This window comes from Artemia franciscana, unplaced genomic scaffold (assembly GCF_032884065.1).
Source record: "Artemia franciscana unplaced genomic scaffold, ASM3288406v1 PGA_scaffold_23, whole genome shotgun sequence".
Classification (NCBI taxonomy): domain Eukaryota; kingdom Metazoa; phylum Arthropoda; class Branchiopoda; order Anostraca; family Artemiidae; genus Artemia; species Artemia franciscana.
Window position 1 is genome coordinate 2,476,740 of NW_027062649.1, and position 20,543 is coordinate 2,497,282.

The 20,543-nt window shown below is 34.1% G+C and overlaps 1 protein-coding gene across 1 annotated transcript in view; it reads right to left on the reverse strand.

Moving 5' to 3' along the window:
* Positions 1-20,543, reverse strand: part of LOC136041461 (Ig-like and fibronectin type-III domain-containing protein 1) — a 259,166-nt gene that overhangs the window by 167,527 nt on the left and 71,096 nt on the right. Inside the window, exon 7 of the mRNA XM_065726145.1 lies at positions 1,596-1,757. Within this exon, the coding sequence (XP_065582217.1) occupies positions 1,596-1,757 (162 nt within the window). The remainder of the gene's footprint in view (positions 1-1,595; positions 1,758-20,543) is intronic.

The window sequence follows — 20,543 nt, forward strand, 5'->3', positions numbered from 1 at the left end:
GTTATTTTGGCCTGGTTTACACCAGGGCACTTTGTATTGAAGGAGTTGTTATAGAAGCTTCGAAAACGACTCATTCCATTAGAAATTGAAAGGGCTAGTCCCCTTTTTAATTGTCAAAAGTGATTAGAGGGTAACTAAACCCCCTCCCACGCCAACCATTTGCCCAAACATATTCAATCAAAATTGTGATATAGCCATTTTGGTCAACGTAGTTGAAAAATCCAAAAATTATGTCGTTGAGCATGACAACCGCCCCCACACCACCCACAGCCCTCATGGCAAGGGTTGCAGTTATGCCCCGGGGTCATTTAAGGTTCACATAGAAAGGGTGATTGAATAAACTTCAGAGTGGGTTCATTGGATTGGTAATCAAAGTTCTAGTGCCCTATTTAAGATTATAAGTGATTGGAGGGGAATACCCCCCCCCACGACGGCCATCTGTTGTTGTAAATATGTGAATTTAAGTGAATTTTTGGCCTTACAATATCTTGATCTCATAGTTACTTGCCATTTATTCCTTAATTATTTATAATTATTGCCTTATAATTATTTTTGGCCTGTAGCACCAATTTTCCGCACAAAATTAGTGAAATCCTAATGTAGCTATAATCGAAGAGATATTTTTAGAAGTTAAAATAACAATATTTATGCAACCCAAGCTTGTGATTATAGCCTTTTAGCATAACTGTTTTTTCAAGTGTTTTAGTCTTTTGTTGAATAAACTCCTCAAGCCCAAATATAATATACCTAATACATTAATTAAGACATAATTTTAGTGAACTGAATAGGGCTGTCTACAGCGCTTGGAAATTAGCTTTTTTTGCGATGAAGAAACAAATATATCTGAAACACAGGTTGACTTCAGAGACAAAAACTATATTTTAATGCACCTTATTCCTAGTTAAAGTATAGTTAAACCATATTTTAACCATACTATATTTTAGAGAGGTAAAAACTATATTTTCTCACAGCTGATGATCTGAAATGAGGGATATACATCATATTTACAGAAAATTAAGAGTTTAGGTGGGATCCAAATGCTGTTTCTAGAGAAGATGGAATTATTAAACAAAGGTGTCATTTAGCATCAAATGATTCCTTTTGTTCAGGTTTGTCGGTTTTTTTTTAATTTCCTACGAGTCGCAGCTAAAAATAAGGGGAAGCGCTTACCTATACCTTTAGAAATACGTGCCAAAGTATGTTCAGTGTACTAAGAACAGTTGACATGACTCCCCTATCCCCATCCTCCTGGCTCCTCTATTTCAATCTCTCCAAAGATTCCTTCTTTAAACCCCCCACCCCAGGTCGTATAGCTATACGAAAAACATAGTTCGGTTGAAATTGTCCTAAATTCATCTTCAAAGACTTAATGTCATCTACAATGTCATCTTCAAAGACGTAATTTCCAGACCTTTGAATTACGTTGAACAAAATGGTCATCTCAAAATTTTGATTAGATGTGTTCTGGGAATTATGGGCTTGAGGAGGGGAGGCTTGTTGCCCTCCAATCATTTTACTATTAAAAAGGCACTAGCCCTTTGTCTGGTGTCTTAATATTCTACAAGTCACCGCTAATAATAAGGAGAAGCGTTTACCTATACCATCAGCAATACATGCCAAAGTCTGTTCAGTGTACTGAGAACAGCTGACATGACTCTTCAAGTCGTCAGTTGGGATACTGTACTCACCACGGCAAATGTCCTGGCAGATATCAGGTATTCCTTCAGACAGACAGCAAGGAACATGATTTCTTCCATCTGAAAGATTTATTTAATTAAATATAAATTCAATTTAATTCAGCAACATCTGGTTCAAAATGGACTTCTAGTTGTCACATAGAAATGTAATTCTAGTTCTACTAGAGAAACATAAGAAAGTGGGGCAGGGATATAAAGTTATCTACTCGTTAAGTTTAGAAAAGTTTGGCTTTTTTTTTCTCTCAGTCTGTCTTTTGCTCATTCTTTTTTATTTCTCTTCTCGCTGCATTCACAGGAGGATGAAAGAAGGTATAAGGAGGAGGAACAGAATGGACATTCAACAATGCTTTAAAGATCCGAAACGTACAACGTTTGTTGGGTAAAAATACGACATTTTTCAAGTATTTAGAAAATCCCTGCTCAAAACTTGACTTAATTTCTTTTTTTTTGCATAACTGTTTTAGCTCTTGCACTAAAACCCGAGAGGAGAATAAGAAACTTTCTGCCTCTGAGTTATGGCATATTTAAATAACCCACAACAGCATCAAGGGCCGAGGAAAAACAGAGCTGCAGACGCTCCTCCTTAAGCCCAATTAGTCCAAAGGTTTACTCTTTACTCCCTCGCTTGAAATTCTAATTTCTTTACAATCATACATTGTGATCTCCTCCTGTTCTATTTCAAGACGCCTTGCTTTTTGTTTGGTCGTAGATGAACAGCCAAAAAGCCCGATTTCTGGTAAGCCATCGCTCATTTAGAAGTCTAGAAATGAGCTATGAAATTCTAAATACGGATCTTGACTTAGACACAACACGATCGATATAGTATCACTTAGTGTTCCCCTTGCACCTGAACATCACCTATGAAAAAAAAACACACCCCAAAAACTTTATTGTTTGAATTGTAAAATTTTAAAACACACCTTTAAAAAATTAAATTTTATACACACCCCAGAAAACAGGCCATTATAATATCTGCTTGGTAATTATTTAGGTACTATGGTATTTGAAGAAACCGTTAAACCTGACTCGTATGTAATATGTAGTGATCAGGTGAAGAGGGAAAGGGCAGTTCTTTGAACTTCTTCAGGCGCTCCGACACTTAGTTGAACCCCTGCTGAAAGTTTCCAGCTGGAATCTGAACTCGCAGAAAAGTGAATTTTCTTTTCAAACTTGCAAGTCAATTTTTCTTTTTCAAAATTAATAACATTTTTGGGAGGTCTTAAAAACACGTTTAAAAGTTCCCTAGACCTATTTCAATGCAGAAACAATATTTTTTTTTTTAGAGGAGTTAGTTGTAATTTTAATCACTTTGTAAAGATATTAAATAAAAAAAAACAAGTTTTTTCAACTGAAAGCAGAGGAGCAACGTTAAAACTTAAAACGAACAGAAATTATTAAGTATGTCAAGGGGGTTGCCTCGTCCTCAATACCTCGATTTGTACGCTAATGTTTTTTAGACTTTTGTAAAAAGCTTCTTATTGTACCAATTAAACGACCTCGTGTTTCAGAAGTCATTCTTAAGGAATTGGGACAAAATCCGAACTTTAGCGTAAAGAGCGAGGTGTTATATGATACCACAAAGACTTCATGCACAGTATGAATGGTGTTGTAGACAGACACAAATTTTTATTCGTGTAAAATACACCTAGCAGACAATTCGAGAAAACATACTTACTTCACCAGAAGAAAACTTCTGGTGAATTGTGAATTCACCAGATTATAATTCAATTGGTGAATTATTTCTGGTGAAAACATACTTATTTCTGGTTAACTTGCTTCTGGTGAATACGCGGAAAAACTTGGGTGAAAAAATTTAAATATCAAAAGGGGACATCAAGATTTTAGAAATGTCTATATGGGGCATGACCCAAAATTGGATGAGAACCACTGCCCTAGAGTAGCCTCCATCCTTATACGAGTTTCGCTACGTGTTCCTATGGAAAGGGGCATTAAATTTTCTAATCACATTTTTTTCTTACTGGCTCTCTCATTCCTGACCGTTTTCATTTCACATAAAAAAATGGATCTAAAAGCTGAATTGGAAAAACCGATCCACATTAGATGGAATTATAAGTATTCAGTAGTACAAAGCGTTTCCAAGAACTAATCCTACTTGGACAGAATTCCAATCTACCTTAAAGGACCCCTTTGAAGAAAGAAATGATGAAAGAGCAAAATTAAGCTAGTTCAGTTTGGCAGACAAATTGGAAGGAAGAAAAAGGTAAAAGTCATTGACAAATTAAAAGCGTGGCAAGCTTGGTGGAGCCATGCACCACACGTAGTGTTCTGTGATGTATAGCAGGTGGTGAAAAGTGGGCACCCCTCAAATTAGGTAAGCGTAGTTTGATTTTTCTATATGATGCCTACGAATTTCGAAGTGCTTTTGCATTTATTTTTTTTTACGCAAATCAAATACACCGCTCGATTTGTGTTTTCCACAGTCGCAGCATGTGGGAACCTAGTGCTAGACTTTATTCAACGTACATCCAACTTACACCTAGAACATCTTGTACACCTTCTGTTAAAAATGCTGCGTCAAGTTACAATTGGCGGCCCTTGTTTCAGGAGTTCTTCTAAACTATCTGTTCTTACTTTAGTATGCCTAACAGGTTTAATTAGCCATCGGTGGCCTCTGCTGGGTTTTACTCTACCAAAAGTTGAAAAATAAAAAAGAAATGAAGAAAAAGCGAAGTTAAGCCTCTTCTTTTAGGTCACCTTTTGTTAGATCACCTTTACACCCTTTACACCTCTTCTTTTAGATCACCTTTACAAATTTACACCTTAGGTTAGATCACCTTTTACACCCTCTTCTAAAATTTTTGGTTTTAATAATTTATAGACCTTATCCCAAGAGATCCTATAAACCATCTAGACTTACTTTTGTATCCTTAAAATGTTTTACTTAGTCACCATTGGACTACACTGGGTTTTAGTTCTTTCGCTAAGACATTGGAAAATTTGACATTCAATCAAATGCTTTAGTAGTTTGTCATTGCTTGTGATACATTAATGTAAAATGTATATGGCAGAAATATATAGAGCTAAAAATATATTCATATACATTTAATACAACATTCAGGTAAAATTCTAGTTAATTGACTTCTTGCTATCTCAGAAAGGGTTTAGGTTAGGAAAATGAAACTTTCAGTGATGAATCTACAGACTATAGTGTGTCCCGGGAAAGTATTTTAAAGTACCCACCTCCACTCCTTCTCCCTCTAGAGGGCCCTGAAATTTGCCTACATGACAGGTCTATACCTATTGAAATTTTGACAAAATAACATTTTACCTTAATTTTTGATTACTAGTTGCTTTTTCTCTGCCTTTAGTTCTGAAAATGCAATTCCTGTTATCTGAGTAGAATTTTGAGCCATATCAATGTTTTTTTTTCAAAATTTAGGAAATGTATTTGCATAGATAACTTCGAAGACCACACTGCCTTTCCATGACGAAAGTAAAACAGTTCAAAATAGGGATGATACCTTTTTATTGACAGTGAATAGATATAAATTATTTAACTGGATATTTCGAACACATATACAGTGTTCATCATCAGCAGTAAAACCAAAAGACATGAATAAAAAAAAACAAAATTTATACCTAATAAACTAATTACATATAGTTTATTGCTCTTATTTTTTTCAATGCAACAGCCGAGGCAAATCTGTTTGAACTTTTCGGTTCCGGTTCATTAGAATTATCTGACATATTACGTGGACAGAGGTCATAGCTCTTAGGTGAGGTGATATTTACTTTATTTGACCTCAGTAAATTATCATAAATTGAGTTCAATCCAAATTCACCTGTATCTCTGTTTATGGAAATATTCTTGAATAGAATTTTTTTAATTTCGATTGTTTCCCTGACAGTTTGCTTTAAACCTTGGTCCCAAGAAATCAAAGAAACATTTTCAAACAAAATAAAATGATTCGGAAAATTAAAGATATGCTCCGAGAGGGCCGACGTGAAATCTATTTGGATATCTTTAGACCCTTATAAAATGGAATTGAGCAAAGTTATGAAGCTGAAAACAATTTTGTTGTACTTCAATTAAGCAGAAAATCTATTTTGCAAGGTTTCACTTTTATAACACACAAATTTGTAAAGGTCATAAAAGGTTAGGGCCCTCTGGAGGGAGAAGGAGTGGAGGTAGTTGCTTCCAAATACTTTCCCGGGGCACACTTTAGTCCGTGGATTCATCTCTGAAAGTTTCATTTTCCTAACCTAAACCCTTTCTGAGATAGCAAGAAGTCAATTAACTAGAATTTTACCCAACATTCATTATAAACCTAGACAGCAAAATCAAGCCATTTTTGGTAGTTAATTCCCCAAAAGAACATTTAACATATTATAGAATATTTTCATCAGTGTTTTTCAAGCGCCCACGAAAGTATCAAATAATAATTTAATTGTATTTAAGTCTAAGAAGCTAAAAAATGCAATTGCCCGTCAAATAACTTGACACCTAATTACTTTTTATTATTAGCTTAAACGTACTGATCGTTTACAAATATTACTAATTCAATGCATAATTCTTATGTTTTTTTAAATGAAAATAAACACATCTAGCAAAAGATCCTATCGGAGGACTGGCATAAACAGTAAAAAAAAAAAAAAAAAAAAAAAAAAAAAAAAAAAAAAAAAAAAAAAAAAAAAAAAAAAAAAAAAAAAATCTGTAGCATATATTGTTTTGTAAAGACAGGAGAAAAATGGCTTGTCCCCTTCCCCCAAAATTATAAGTTCTCTTATCCTTCCCCTCCAAGAAAGTTTAGATAAATTTGTTAAGAAATTTTTCATGATCCAAGGTCAGAACCTTAGTTACTACAGTCATAGCAAAATTTCCTTACCGCTAGTGTCCTACCACTATCAAGTCTTGAATAACTGATTTTTTTTTATTAGTGCTGCAGCCTATCACCCATTTATTCCATGTTAGAAATTTATGACAGTAAGACACCACAAAGTTCCATCACCACTCAATGTCACTTTTTTATTCTCTTTCAAATTATAAATCTAAAACAGCACGCAGACATAACCAATAACTTCGAATTGAGCCTTTAAATAACTCTCTACAGTGTTGCCGTTGCCTGATAGTTCCAGTAGCCGACAACTGAGGGAGGATTGCATGTGTGTGTGTGCAGCCCTAGTTCTTTACCCCTCACCCCCCTTTACTTTTTTAATTACCATAGACAAAGTAAAAATGACATCCACAGGGATATATCAACCTATAAAAGGGCTAAAGTGAACCTCAATTTCACGGCTTGGACACTTTATTCCAGGATATGCCTTCGTTTCCTTAATGGTTCTGTATATTCTATAATAGCAGGAAACATCATTTTCCACTTGGAAGAAATTGGTCTTCAGCATCGTCTATTCTTTTAATACAGTCAACGAAATGGACTACTTTCTGTTTATGAGGATGCCAAGAAAAGTTACTAGTGGTAATTTTAGGAAAATAGAAATAAATTTTGGGAGAAAAATTGGTATTGAATCAGTTGACATTTAGCGTCAACCACTGATGATCTACTGATGATTTTTCATAAAATCATGATCATAAAATATAAAATATGATTTCATAAAATAATGATTTCATAAAATAATGATCACTGATGATTTTTCATAAAACAGGTTGTATTTTCCGGGAATATAAACAAAACGTTACTAACTACCTAGTAAAGAATTCATACAGTAATTTGTATTACATGAATTTAAAATAGGTAACTGATACTTATGGTTCATTATTCTGACAATCTACCATTTATTTCAAGTGCATGCCAGCTAAGCTACTAGTTTTTTAAAACTAGTCCAGCGTGTCCAACAGTCCAACAACGTTACTAGTTTTCAGGAAAATAAAAACAACATTTTCTAACTATTTATTACAAGTGCATGCCGGCCAAGCTATTAGTTTTTTAAAACTAGTCCAACTAGTGCAACAGTCCTACAAAGTTACTAGTTTACTAGTTTTCAGGAAAATAAAAACTAAATTTTCTAATTATTTATTTCATGTGCATGCCAGCTGAGCTACTAGTTTTTTAAAACTAGTCCAGCGTGTCCAACAGTCCAACAACGTTACTAGTTTTCAGGAAAATAAAAACAACATTTTCTAACTATTTATTTCAAGTGCATGCCGGCCAAGCTACTAGTTTTTTAAAACTAGCCCAACTAGTCCAACAGTCCAACAAAGTTACTAGTTTACTAGTTATCAGGAAAATAAAAACTAAATTTTCTAACTATTTATTTCATGTGCATGCAAGCCAAGCTACTAGTTTTTTTAAACTAGTCCAACATGTCCAACAGTCTAACAACATTACTAATTTTCAGGAAAATAAAAACAAAAATTTTCTAACCATTTATTTCAAGTGCATACCAGCCAAGCTACTATTTTTTTTTTAACAAGTCCAATATGTCCAACAGTCCAACCACGTCACTAGTTTTCAGGAAAATAAAAACAAAATTTTAAAGAAAAATTGGTGGCTAATGAGTTGACATAGTATCAACCACTTAGTATCCAACACCTGATTTTTTATATTAATGAAATTAGTTATAATAATATATAATGATTTTTATTAAAAAGATGGATTTTTATTGTTTGTAATGTACTTTAAAATTCGTCATTGTGCAAATAGATTTACACGAAGTACCAGGGCTGTGACAAACTGCGAAGATCGATCAAAATTGATCTAAGAGCGATCACAATTGCGTTAACAAACCTTGAAATCAATCATGTAAACCGAGACTTACAATTCGACAGATACTCCTTTCATGGACACATCTAGGCTTGGAAGGAGGGTAAAATAAAAAAAAAAATTTAAAAATGCGTAAAAAATTAGGTTACATGCATTTTTGTTACGTTTTTAAGAGCGGGACAAAAAATCCGTAGTAAAAAATTGTAGGATGTGACAGGACGAGGGGAAACAAAACATTTGTTCATTTTCTCCGCGGATATATCTTGAAGTAAGTGAAGTAATATTTTAAATTAATACTTAAAACTCTTAAAATAATTCATAAAATTCTTTGAATTCTACGGGAATATAAACAAATAGTTACAAATTCCCTGGTAAATAATTTATAGAACAGTTTGCAATACACGAGTTTAAAATAAGTAATAGAATATTAGGTTCATTGTTCTGACAATCCAACCAACTATTTGAAGTTCATGGGTGTAACAACAATGTTACTGGTTTTCTGAAGATACAATAATATGAATTTTTAACAGAAGCACTCTTAATTGAATGAGTTTAACATTTAGCCAAAGAAATTTACTAATTTATAGAAAAATATAAAATTAATTTTACGATTTAATTATGACAAATACAAAGAACTCTTAGGAGAAGAAATTGAATTGAGTGAGTTGATATCAGAACTCATGAATCTTTTTCGATATTTTGAAACATATTTTGCAAAATTAGGGGGAAACCAAAAAAGAGTTAACAATTTACTAGTAGAAAGAAAATTTTTAGAAGAAAAATTTTAATTAATGAGTCTCAAATAAATATTGGACGGTTACGACTCACTATCCTGAATTCTTACAAATTATTGCTACTTTATGGACAACAAAGCTACTAGTTTTCTAAGAAATAAGAAAGAATTTTTTACAGGTGCGCTAATTCAGTTTATTTATATGCCAACAAAAATTAAATTTTTCTGGGATATATTTCTCGACCAATTTGTTCTAAATCATTTTAAAATAAGTACCAGGCACTTATGATTCAATGCCAAGATATTCTAAAAAATTGTTTCAAGTTTATGGGGACGCCAATATAGCTTCTAAAAAATAAAAATCGTTTTAAGAAGAAGAAGGTTTTGAGTAAATTCAAATTTAGGCATTACTGTCATTCTTCCGGTTTTCTAGCAATTTTTTTCTTTTTTTTATAGATGCCAACAAAATTTTGCTAATTTTCTGAAGAACTAAAGGTATATTGATGGTTTTTATCATGTCAAATTAAAAGAATTTGTACCACAAAAATTAGTGCTAGTCACACCCGATCACTGTCCAGATTTTCTAACTTTCAAGCTAATTAATAATTAATAGTTATATAATAATTAATAGTTATATAATAGCTATATAATAATATAATAATTAATAATTATTAGTCTAACTAATTAATAGTTAGATTTTCTAACTAACTATGTTAATAACAAATCCAGTAGTTTAATAGTAACAAAAAGCTACTAATTTTTGGTAAAGTACAAAGAGTTCTTCAGAGACGATTCGTATTGAATGAGTTTACACTAGGGCTGAAACCCCTGGTGATTTATCACTATTTCTAGTGATTTTTTATATTGCCTATACAAAAAACACTAAATAAGCAAATACATCACTAGATCATTGAAGAAAATCACTAGATCAACCACAAAATCGTTATAATCTAGTGATTGTTTCTTACTGGGTGGCAACCCTGGTTTACATCACTTAGGCTTCATTGTTCTGATTTCTCAAAATTTCATTCAGTTTACGACTGTGCCAGCAAAACATTACTAATTTTCTTTTACTGAGCGAAATTGTGAAGATGAAAACACTTTCCTTGTACTTCATTTAAGTAGAAGGTTTTGCAAGGTTTCATTCTTGTAATTCAAAGATTTTAAAAGAACATCAAAGTTCACTGCCCTCTAGAGGAGAAGGAGTGGAGGTAGGTACTTAAAATACATTCCCGGCACATACTTTAGTCAGTAGATCCATCCCTGAATGTTTCATTCTCCCAACCTAACCCCTTTCCAAGATAGCAAAAAGTAGTTCGTCTAGAATTTTACCAAGAAAAAATAAAGTTAAAAAGTTGAAAAATCTAAAAAAAATTAATGAACAAGATCATATTAGGCGTCATCAACGAACGTTTCATAGTCCTGATATTAAAACAAACTGTTCACGTGATATGACGAACAAAAGCTTGTAATTTTTTGGAAAATATAGGGAATTTCTTGGAAAAAAATTGCATTAATTGGGTTTACATTAAGTGTCAACCGCTTATGGTAAACTTGGCTGATTTGCTAGGATTTTGTTTCTGTTTAGGGGAATGTCAATTTAATGTCACGAATTTCCTGGAAATCGAATATTTTGGATGATTTAATTAAATGCGATTACATTAACTAAGAGCCTCCTATGATTCATTGGTCAGATTCCGAGCAAATTATTTCAGTTTCCAGAGGTACCAACAGAAAATTACAAATATCTTGGAAAATACAAATAATTCTTTAGGTGAAAACATGTATTTAATGAGTTTGAATTACTGCTTTCCGCTGCCTTATTTGCTCAGATGCTCAGAAGCTGTTCTTTCAAAATTGCGTAATATATCGCAATACAAATTGCGACGCATAAATATGCGTCGTTTATGCCCGGGCTTCAGCTTAGTGACATCTATAAGAACAAAAATCCTAAATTTATGAATGACAGTTTTATTCATTTATTTTCACATTATACTTGCACTACAGAAGAGGAAGAAATTGCAAGGAATTAGTTCGAAAAGCCTGTATTAACACATTTTGAGCCTTCCTAGTCAAGTGGTTAGCGCTCCAGATCCTGAGGACCGAGGTTTGAGTCCTGGCGTCGCTGATTATTTGGTTTGGGACGGGGGCCAATGGTTTGACTGTGTGAGCTCAGCCAGAGTGGGTCCAGCTCTAAATGGGTACCTGGAGAAATCTGGAAGGGGGGCACAGGAATCGTAAAATGATTTGCCCCGAACCACGCAGTGTACTCCAGGCTGAAGGCAGTGAATCAGGAGATCAGTATCTCCGCAACGCAGACTATTGGTCAACATGCGAAAAAGTTTTAAGCATCAACAGAAACTTGTTCCCAGCTAATAAAGTCAATAATATGTCTTCGCATTTTTTGGCTAGATTTTTTACTAATTCAGGAAATTACGCCTTAAATCTTAACTCTGATTGGCCAATCACAAAATTCAAATTCGATTTTACCGATAACTACTAATAACTAGAACTATAATATGGCCCAACCATTACGGTCCCCTATCTCTAATATCAACCAAAATCATGTCTTAGCTTCGGTAGCACTAATGTCACCTATATCTTGGTCGTTTTTTTCCCCGTGGGTGATCTTGCAGAGCCGGCAGTTGTAGGATATTGGTAGAGGATTCATTAAAACGACAACAAAAGAGATTGCGCCAAATCAAACTTTAAAAATCACCGTTTTTGGCCATTTGGTGCCACAAGACATCATTTTTGCCAAAAGAGGGCTAAAGGGCCAAAGAATCCACAGTTTAAAAATCGCCAAACAATTTACCATGGTCTGAAACCTTTAAATGGAGGTTTATACTTCCCCATCATAAAGACTGAGGAAAGATGCATTTTAGTGTGGATATAACAGTGTAAACCAAAGATTATGAGCCTGACACGTAATTGACGAAGTAGACCCTACTTCGTCAATTACCTAGCTAAAGTTTGACCCTTTCTCTTAACTCTACATTTTGAAACAGTAAAAAACTTTAGCGTAAAGAGCGGGGCGTTGAGAAGGAAAAGCCCCTTTCATATACGGAGTAATTTCCGTTTGTTTTAAGTTTTAATGTCGCTACTTACTTTCATTTAAAAAGCTTGTTTTTTTATTTAATTTCTGAACGTTTTTGAATCAATGCATGTTTTGATTTTGGCTCTCCGCAGAGGAATAATTAAAACGAAATTTGTATATTTATTTTTTTTTTGGCTAAATGGCTTTCTCATAATTTTGATCGAATGATTTTGAGAAAAAAGAGCGAGAGAGAAAGCCTAGTTGCCCTCCGATTTTCGGTTAATTAAAAAGGCAACTAGAACTTTTGATTTTTTACGAATCTTTTCATAAGTAAAAGATATACGTAACTTATAAATTAGCTTACGTAAAGAACTTTTGTATTCTCATGTTTTTATTACATATATGAGGGGGTTCGCCCCCTCGTCAGTACCTCGCTCTTTACATTAAAGCTTAAATTTTGTCTCAATTCATTAAAAATGACCCCTGAATCACAAAAGCCGCAGAATAAATAGTTGAAATTACTAAAAATACTTTAGCGTAAAGAGCGAGGTATTAGGAGGAGGTGAGCCCCTCATATGGGTAATAATTTCTGTTCGTTTTAGGTTTTAATGCTGCTGCTTACTTCCAGCTGAAAAAAAAAACTTTTTATATTTATCTTTTCATTGTTTTTTTTTAAGTAATGTTAGTAAATCCTGCGCTCCCTTCATGGTAATTTTCTTCCCCCATGACAAATTCCTCGATGGAAAGTTCCCCCAGCATATCCCCCTCTTCTCAACCCCTGCCTCCAATCAAAAAATCCTCCTGAAAACGCCTGTACACTTCCCAATAACCATTACTATATGTAAGCACTGGTAAAAGTTTTGAACTCGTAACCCCTCCCACGGGGACTGTGGGGGAGTAAGTCGTCCCCAAAGACACAGCTATAAGGTTTTTCGACTACGATGAATAATATGGCTATCTCAGAATTTTGATCCGTTGACTTTGGGAAAATAATTAGCGTGGGAGGGGGCCTAGGGGCCCTCCAATTTTTTTGGTCACTTGAAAAGGGCACTAGAACTTTTCATTTCCGTTAGAATGAGCCCTATCGCAACATTCTAGGACAACTGGGCCGATACGATCACCCCTGGGAAAAAAAAACAAAAAAAAACAACACAAAAAAAAAAACAAATAAACACGCATCCGTGATCTGCCTTCTGGCAAAAAATATAAAATTCCACATTTTTGTAGATAGGAGCTTGAAACTTCTACAGTAGGGTCTTGATGAAACTTATATATTTAAAATCAGCATTAAAATGTGATTCTTTTGATGTAGCCATTGGTTCCGAAATTCCATTTTTTAGAGTTTTGGTTACTATTGAGCCGGGTCGCTCCTTACTACAGTTCGTTACCACGAACTGTTTGATTAAATAAAAAAAAACTTTTTTTTTAACTGAAAGTAAGGAGCGACATTAAAACTTAAAACAAACAGAAATTACCCCATATATGAAATGGGCCTCAATGCCTCGCTCTTTACGCTAAAATTTTTAATTGTTTTAAAAAGTAGAATTGTGGCAAAGAGTCAGACTTTAGCGTAAAGAGCGAGGGATTGCGGAGGGGACAACCCATTTCATATACGGGGTAATTTCTGTTCGTTTTAAGTTTTAATGTCGCACCTTACTTTCAGTTAAAAAACTAGTTTTTTTATTTAATTTATGAACGTTTTTGAATTAGTGCATGTTTGATTTTGGCTCTCCGCACATAAATTATTAAAATGAAATTTGCATATCAACTCTTTTTTTGGCTAAATGACTTTCTCTTAATTTTGATCAGATGATTTTGAGAAATAAGGGGCGGGGAAGGAGGAGTAGTTGCCCTCCAATTTTTCGGTTACTTAAAAAGGCAACTAGAACTTTTAATTTTTAACGAATATTATTATTAGTAAAAAATTTACGTAACTTAAGAATTAACTTACGTAACAAACTTTTATGTTCTTATATTTTTATTATGTATATGAGGGGGTTTGTCCCCTCGTTAATACCTCACTCTTTTCACTAAATCTTAAGTTTTGTCCCAATTCTTTAAGAATGACCCCTGAATCAGAAAGGCCGTAGAATAAATAGTTGAAATTACTAAAAATACTTTAGCATAAAGAGCGAGGTATTTATCTCCTCCTAAATACCTCGCTCTTTATGCTAAAATATTTTTAGAACCCCTCATATGTGTAATAATCTCTGTTCGTTTTAAATTTTAATGCTACTCCTTACTTTTAGTGGAAAAAAACTTTTTCATTGTTTTATTTTATAGTAAAGCTAGAAAATCCTGCGCCCTTTTCATTGAATTTCTCTTCCCCCATGACATATTCCTCCAAGGAAAGCTCATCCCACATAGCCCCCTCCCCTCAACCCCACCCACCAAACCAAAAAAATACCCCTGAAAACGTCTGTATACTTCCCAATAACCATTACTGTATGTAAACACTGGTCAAAGTTTGTAACTTGCAGCCCCTCCCCCAGGGACTGTGGGGGAGTAAGTCATCCCCAAAGAATGGTTATTATGGTTTTCGACTATGCGGAACAAAATGGCTATCTCAAAATTTTGATCCGTTGACTTTGGGGAAAAAAGTGCGTGGGAGGGGGCCTAGGTGCCCTCCAATTTTCTTGGTCACTTAAAAAGGGCACTAGAACTTTTCATTTCCGTTAGAATGAGATCTATTGCGACATTCTAGGACCACTTGGTCGATACGATGACCCCTGGAAAAAAAATGAACACGCACCCTTAATCTGTCTTCTGGCAAAAAATAACAAATTCCACATTTTTGATAGGAGCTTGAAATTCTTACTATGGGGTTCTCTGATACGCTGAATGCGATGGTGCGATTTTCGTTAAGATTCTATGACTTTTAGGGGTGTTTCCACATATTTTCCAAAATAAAGCAAATTTTCTCAGGCTCGTAACTTTTGATGACAAAGACTAAATTTGATGAAACTTATACATTTAAAATCAGCATAAAATTCGATTCTTTTGATGTATCTTTTAGCATCAAAATTCCAATTTTTAGAGTTTCGTTTACTATTGAGCCGGGTCGCTCCTTACTACAGTTCGTTACCACGAACTGTTTGATAACACGAGATGTTGGACACAAAGGCGGCACACTAACTAGCTTTTTTTTATAAGAGAGTCCATTACGGACAAATTGTTAGTAAAAGATGGTGATTATCTCTTTCTTAGTTTCTAAAAAGAAGAAGAATTCAATAAAAAAAATAGCGAGTAGAATTCAAATCAGTCCCTAGAAATTCCAAGTATTTACCTCAATAGATTTGGAAGTTCAACAACAACGGTTTTTAGGAGGAATCCATTTAAGTTTTCCTCAAATTTCACCAACCATTTCTATCAAAGTATTTTGTAGGATTGGTTTTCGTATTGATTCTTGTGTAAAGCAAAAACTTTAAAGCCAAAGGAACAAATTGAATTGGAGACCATGTCTAGAGGCGGCACTTTGAAAGCAAAGCTTTCTAAGCAAGCGAGAGGGGGTGAAATTCCCCCTTGAAGGTGTGGTCAAACTCTGACATTCTTAAATAAGAAACTTGTGCAAGGAGCTATTGGCAGTGTTACCCCTCCTCCCCGTAAGCTCAAGGTATGAAATCCCTATGGTTAACTGCAGTAATTACGCAGTTGCGGAGACCAGCTCCTTAAAGATCCTGATACTCATTAACTCCAATGGTTTCATGGTTGCAGCAACAGCTGCAACCCGTGAGCCACAGTCCATAGTAACAACCAATTTAATAGACTTGAATATATGTTTAAGTGTAAACTAACCACCGTTTTACAGAGATTCAGGAATGGTAACTATTATCCATGTTAACCTTCAAAGTAAAAAGTAATGAAAACATAATGATGCAAATTTCGAAAGAGCTTGAGAACACCCAAAAACGTTGGAACATCCCCCCAAAAATATACCGTTAGTATCACCAAGATTAAAATCCTTTAACCGGAGACACTGGAGACTCTCTTTTAACCCTCAAAATCACAATTTAGTTAGAACGATGACATTATTTTTTTAAACGGTGCTAAGGGGGGAAGGGACATTGCAGAGCGGCGTTTAACCACTGATTTGAAATCTAATATGTAAATATTCGTACTCGTTATAATTCATACATAAACAATTAAAACATAAATATCTTGACAAAACATTTCAACACACTGATTCTTAAAGCAAGCATTTTTTTTCTTTATCCTAAGAACCTAAACAGGATTTTTTCAAGTAGATTCCAACTCATAAATTTGCATAAAGTGAAATCTGATTGTAAAGCTGACACTAAGCGATTTAAAACTGAATAAAAGTGTTGAGAAGTATATTTTCCCACAACTCGACTAAAAGTTCCCACGGTGGAGATAGTTCTAGTTTTGAAGGATTTAAGATCCCACAAATAAATTGAATACACAGCTACGAACTTTTATTTTCAAAAAGAAAGCTGTTAGCCATGACAACCCAAAAGGCATTCAAATTGAAGTGAATCTTTAATTTACTTTCATGGTTGCAGCAGGTTGCAGCCTAGTTGAAAGGTTGCAGCCTTGTCCATAGCAGCCGAAAGTTTTAAAACGCATTTTGAAAAAAAAAGTATCATGTGAGGAAAAATCACCATTTGAAACTGATTCAGGAATGGTAACCATCATTTCGATTAATCTTACTGGTAAAAGTTTATTGCAGAAACATATTTATTGAAATTTGGAAAAATAGCCTGAAGACCACAGATTATTAATGCTTACACAGATTTTGCAATTCAATATTTTTGCAAACCTCAAAAGCCATCGAATCAGATGATTTGGTTTCTTAAAGGTTGACGATAGCCAATGATATTGAACGGGTAAAGCGTTATCCAATCTAATCCAAGTGCGGGTGGAGTATTATTCAATTCAATCCAATGACATAGTGCAACATTGTGCGAGCGGGCTGGTATTTTTAGATAGCCAATTTAATTGAGGAACCCCTCACCATAAGTATTTTGCTAGGAGTGAGATATCTGATGAAACCTAATAGATAATTAGTGCTGAAACCCAACAAAAAGGGTGTCGGATTGAAACAAAAAGTGTATCATTGAAATTATCATAGCCAAAATCCCGTTCAAGAGAATTACAGTTGCCCATCTTGAGCAACAAGGAAGATCATCCATTCCTACGAAAGGCAATGACGTGTCTAATTTTTTGTTATTCTTTTTTCTTCGCCGCTGGTGGGACACTGGAACATAAAAAGATGATTAAGGGCTCGTATGAAAGCTAACTTTTATGGCAACGTGTTTTTTGTAAGTAATAAAATATAATATTGAAATAAAATGCAAAACATGATATAACACACATATCTTTGGAAAAGTTGCTTTTCTGTGGTATGATGTCATATTTCGATGATGGATGTATTGGGGGCACATGGTGCGAATGGGCGATCGAAGGCTGCCACATGACATATGCTGTTGGCCACCCCTTGGCCTCTGCAAGTCAGGGAGACCCAAAATGACCATTGGCAGGATGTTAGAGAAGGTCTTTGATAGAGGAGCTTTGGTCGATGGCTCAGGACAGGTCATCGTGGCGAACCACAGTTGCTGCCTTATGCGCCTTCAGGCGTGGGAGGACCTAAGTCTAAGTGAGTGATGTCATATTTGAGCGATTTCGCTGACTGATTCCTTTGATTCATTCTTTACTAGGCTCAAACTAAGAAAATATCAAAGGCCATTTCCTGCATGTGATACATTTTTTTTTTATTAAGGATCTATCAGTTGCTACTTTTCTTGATATTGCCAATAGATGACCTTTCTGACTTTTTATTTTAATTATTTTTCTTTTTTGATTTGCACTGCCGTGGGTATGATTGGTATACCTACAACAACTGTTTGGATGAAATATGAAAAAAATTTATAGATTGGCCAAAGAATAAAAAGTAGAATAAATGCTGAAAATAACTGAAGTTTCTATCTCCAAGTATGCTAAAAGCTATTTTTTTTTTTCTGGCCGCCTCTAAAAATTGACGAATTCTTTCAGGTTTCCAGTTTCCTGGAAAAGAATTACCCAGCAGTAATTTCTATATTTGTAAAAAGTATTAAGTAGGGAATGGAATTGCTTATTTATTATTTTTTATAAATTCTACAACTAAAATAAATAAGAAAGCGTGTACCATAGTACATTCAAAATGAAATTTGCAAAGGTAGCAATTGTTATGTTTTGAAGAACCTTAAAAGTCACGTTAGCGGTATTTGCATCTTTTACCCTTCCACAACCACTCCTTCCCAATAATTTTTTTTTACCACACCTCCCACAACCACTCCTTCTAATAAAAATCTTTTAATAAGCCTTCTGCAACCACTCTTTCCTAACAAAAAAAAAAAAATCTAACTCCTAAATATAAAATAATGCTTTGAAGGCATTTTAAATGCCTTCAAACCCAAAAATGCTTTCAAACCCAAAAGGGATTAATTTTAATCTTTGATTGATTTAATTTAATTAATTAAATCACTTTAAATTTTATCTGAAGCTATTCTTGCTTTAACAAGGAACTATTGTATGCAGAAGAAAGGCATTCAAGATAGGCTAAAAATAATTTTGAATTCAAAAGCTCCGTTTTGAAACTATTTCTGTGGCAGAGAAACAGTGACGTAATTTCACCAAAATCCTGAAGGGGGGGAGGGATTTAGAGCCAATTTTCCCAAAATTAAGCTAAAATCACAGAACAAACTAAAAAATGAGCCACACAGTACCATAAACTCAAAGACATACTAAAGAAAACCTGTTTCTGAGAATGCTTGAATTATGGAGGTTTACCTTAGTTTTAACATGATTGTTGAAGAAACTAAGCTTTAGCAGGGGGAGAGCAAACTGGGTCTCCCCCCCCCTGAACCATAACAAATTAGGCCCCTAGTGAGAAAATAAAACACGTTTTTCGCTCTTTTAAGGGTAATAAGAACACAAACACTCTACACCACGAGCCTTCTGGGCTTTATACCCATGGCTATACAGGCCATTCATATAAAGCAACAAACACCTATGGCTATTTTTTTATATAGAAACTATGCATGAGAAAGGGGGTTTATTTTTCACATGGACGATTTTTGTGGGGAGGAAAATTTTCGGGGTGAAGTTTCCAGGGGAAATTTGCCAAGATTCCTATATGAAGTTCTCTTTATTTGTCTTACTTTATCTTTGGCAACTCAATTCTACATGAGGAGATATTCCAGGGGAACTACCCTGCAAACATTTTAAGCAGAGGTTTCGAACGGACGAGAAGAATTTTCCTCGTGAAAAATTCCCCATAGGGGAACTTCTCGTGGCCGAAACTTTCCAATGGGAAAGATTTCCAGGAAAATTTTCCAAGGAAGGGGAGATTTCCGGCAGGATCCGAAAAACAATCAGAAAGTAAATAAAACAAGCGATTTTTTTTACAGATGAAAGTAGGCTGAAATTTCCAGGAGAAAGCCGCATTTTCCAGGCAAAATTATCCACATAAAATTTTCCGGGGGGAATATACAGCGAGGATGAAATTGCCCGGGGGAAATTTTCCATGGGAAAATCCCCATTGAGGAATTTTCTGTGGAGAGAGAAATTTATCATGGGTGGGCCGTTTGATTGGAACAAGAACTTTATTAAAGTAATAAAAAACTTTAACATAAAGATTAAGGAGCTAAGGAGGAAGAAGTACCATTCATAAACGAAATAATTTCGGTTCTTTTTCAGTTTTGATGTTGCTCCTTATTTTCAGTTTATGAAAAAAACTTCTATTGTGCAAAAATTTATATTTAATTTAATCCAAAAATAAACACTCTGAAAATTATTACACAAAAAATTTTGGGTGCTAGAAAAAAGAGTACGGGACACTAAAAAAGGTGGACACTTCCCATATTCTTAGCATGTTTGAAAATGTACAGATTAAAAGTAATTCTTAAAAATTCTTTGACATTTTATGGCCGAAATGCCATTTCCTTATTTTTGCTGTCTAATCTTATGGGTAATAAGATCTCAGTTTCTGAAAAAGAATGGAATGACAAAGGTCGGGAAACCGCCAAGAAATGCCAAGGCCTGTTTAGCTATTGCGCTGGTATTTTTATTTTTTGAGGGGGTTCGACATTACTGCCAGTTTCCGCTCTTGTAACTTAGTTATCCACATTCTTTGCACATTTATTTTTTATAAATATATTATAATAATTAAAAAAATATAAAATATAATAATTAAAAAATATATAAAATATAATTTAAATTAATTATAAAAATAAACTAATAAAACTAATAAATCTAATAAACTAATAAAAAATAATAAGTTAATTATAAAAATAAATTAATTATAAAAAAAATTATTTTTTTTCATTTTATTTCGAACTCAGCTGTGTTGGTGAACCAACAATTGTTAAATTTGTTAAAATTTGTTTTTGATTTTG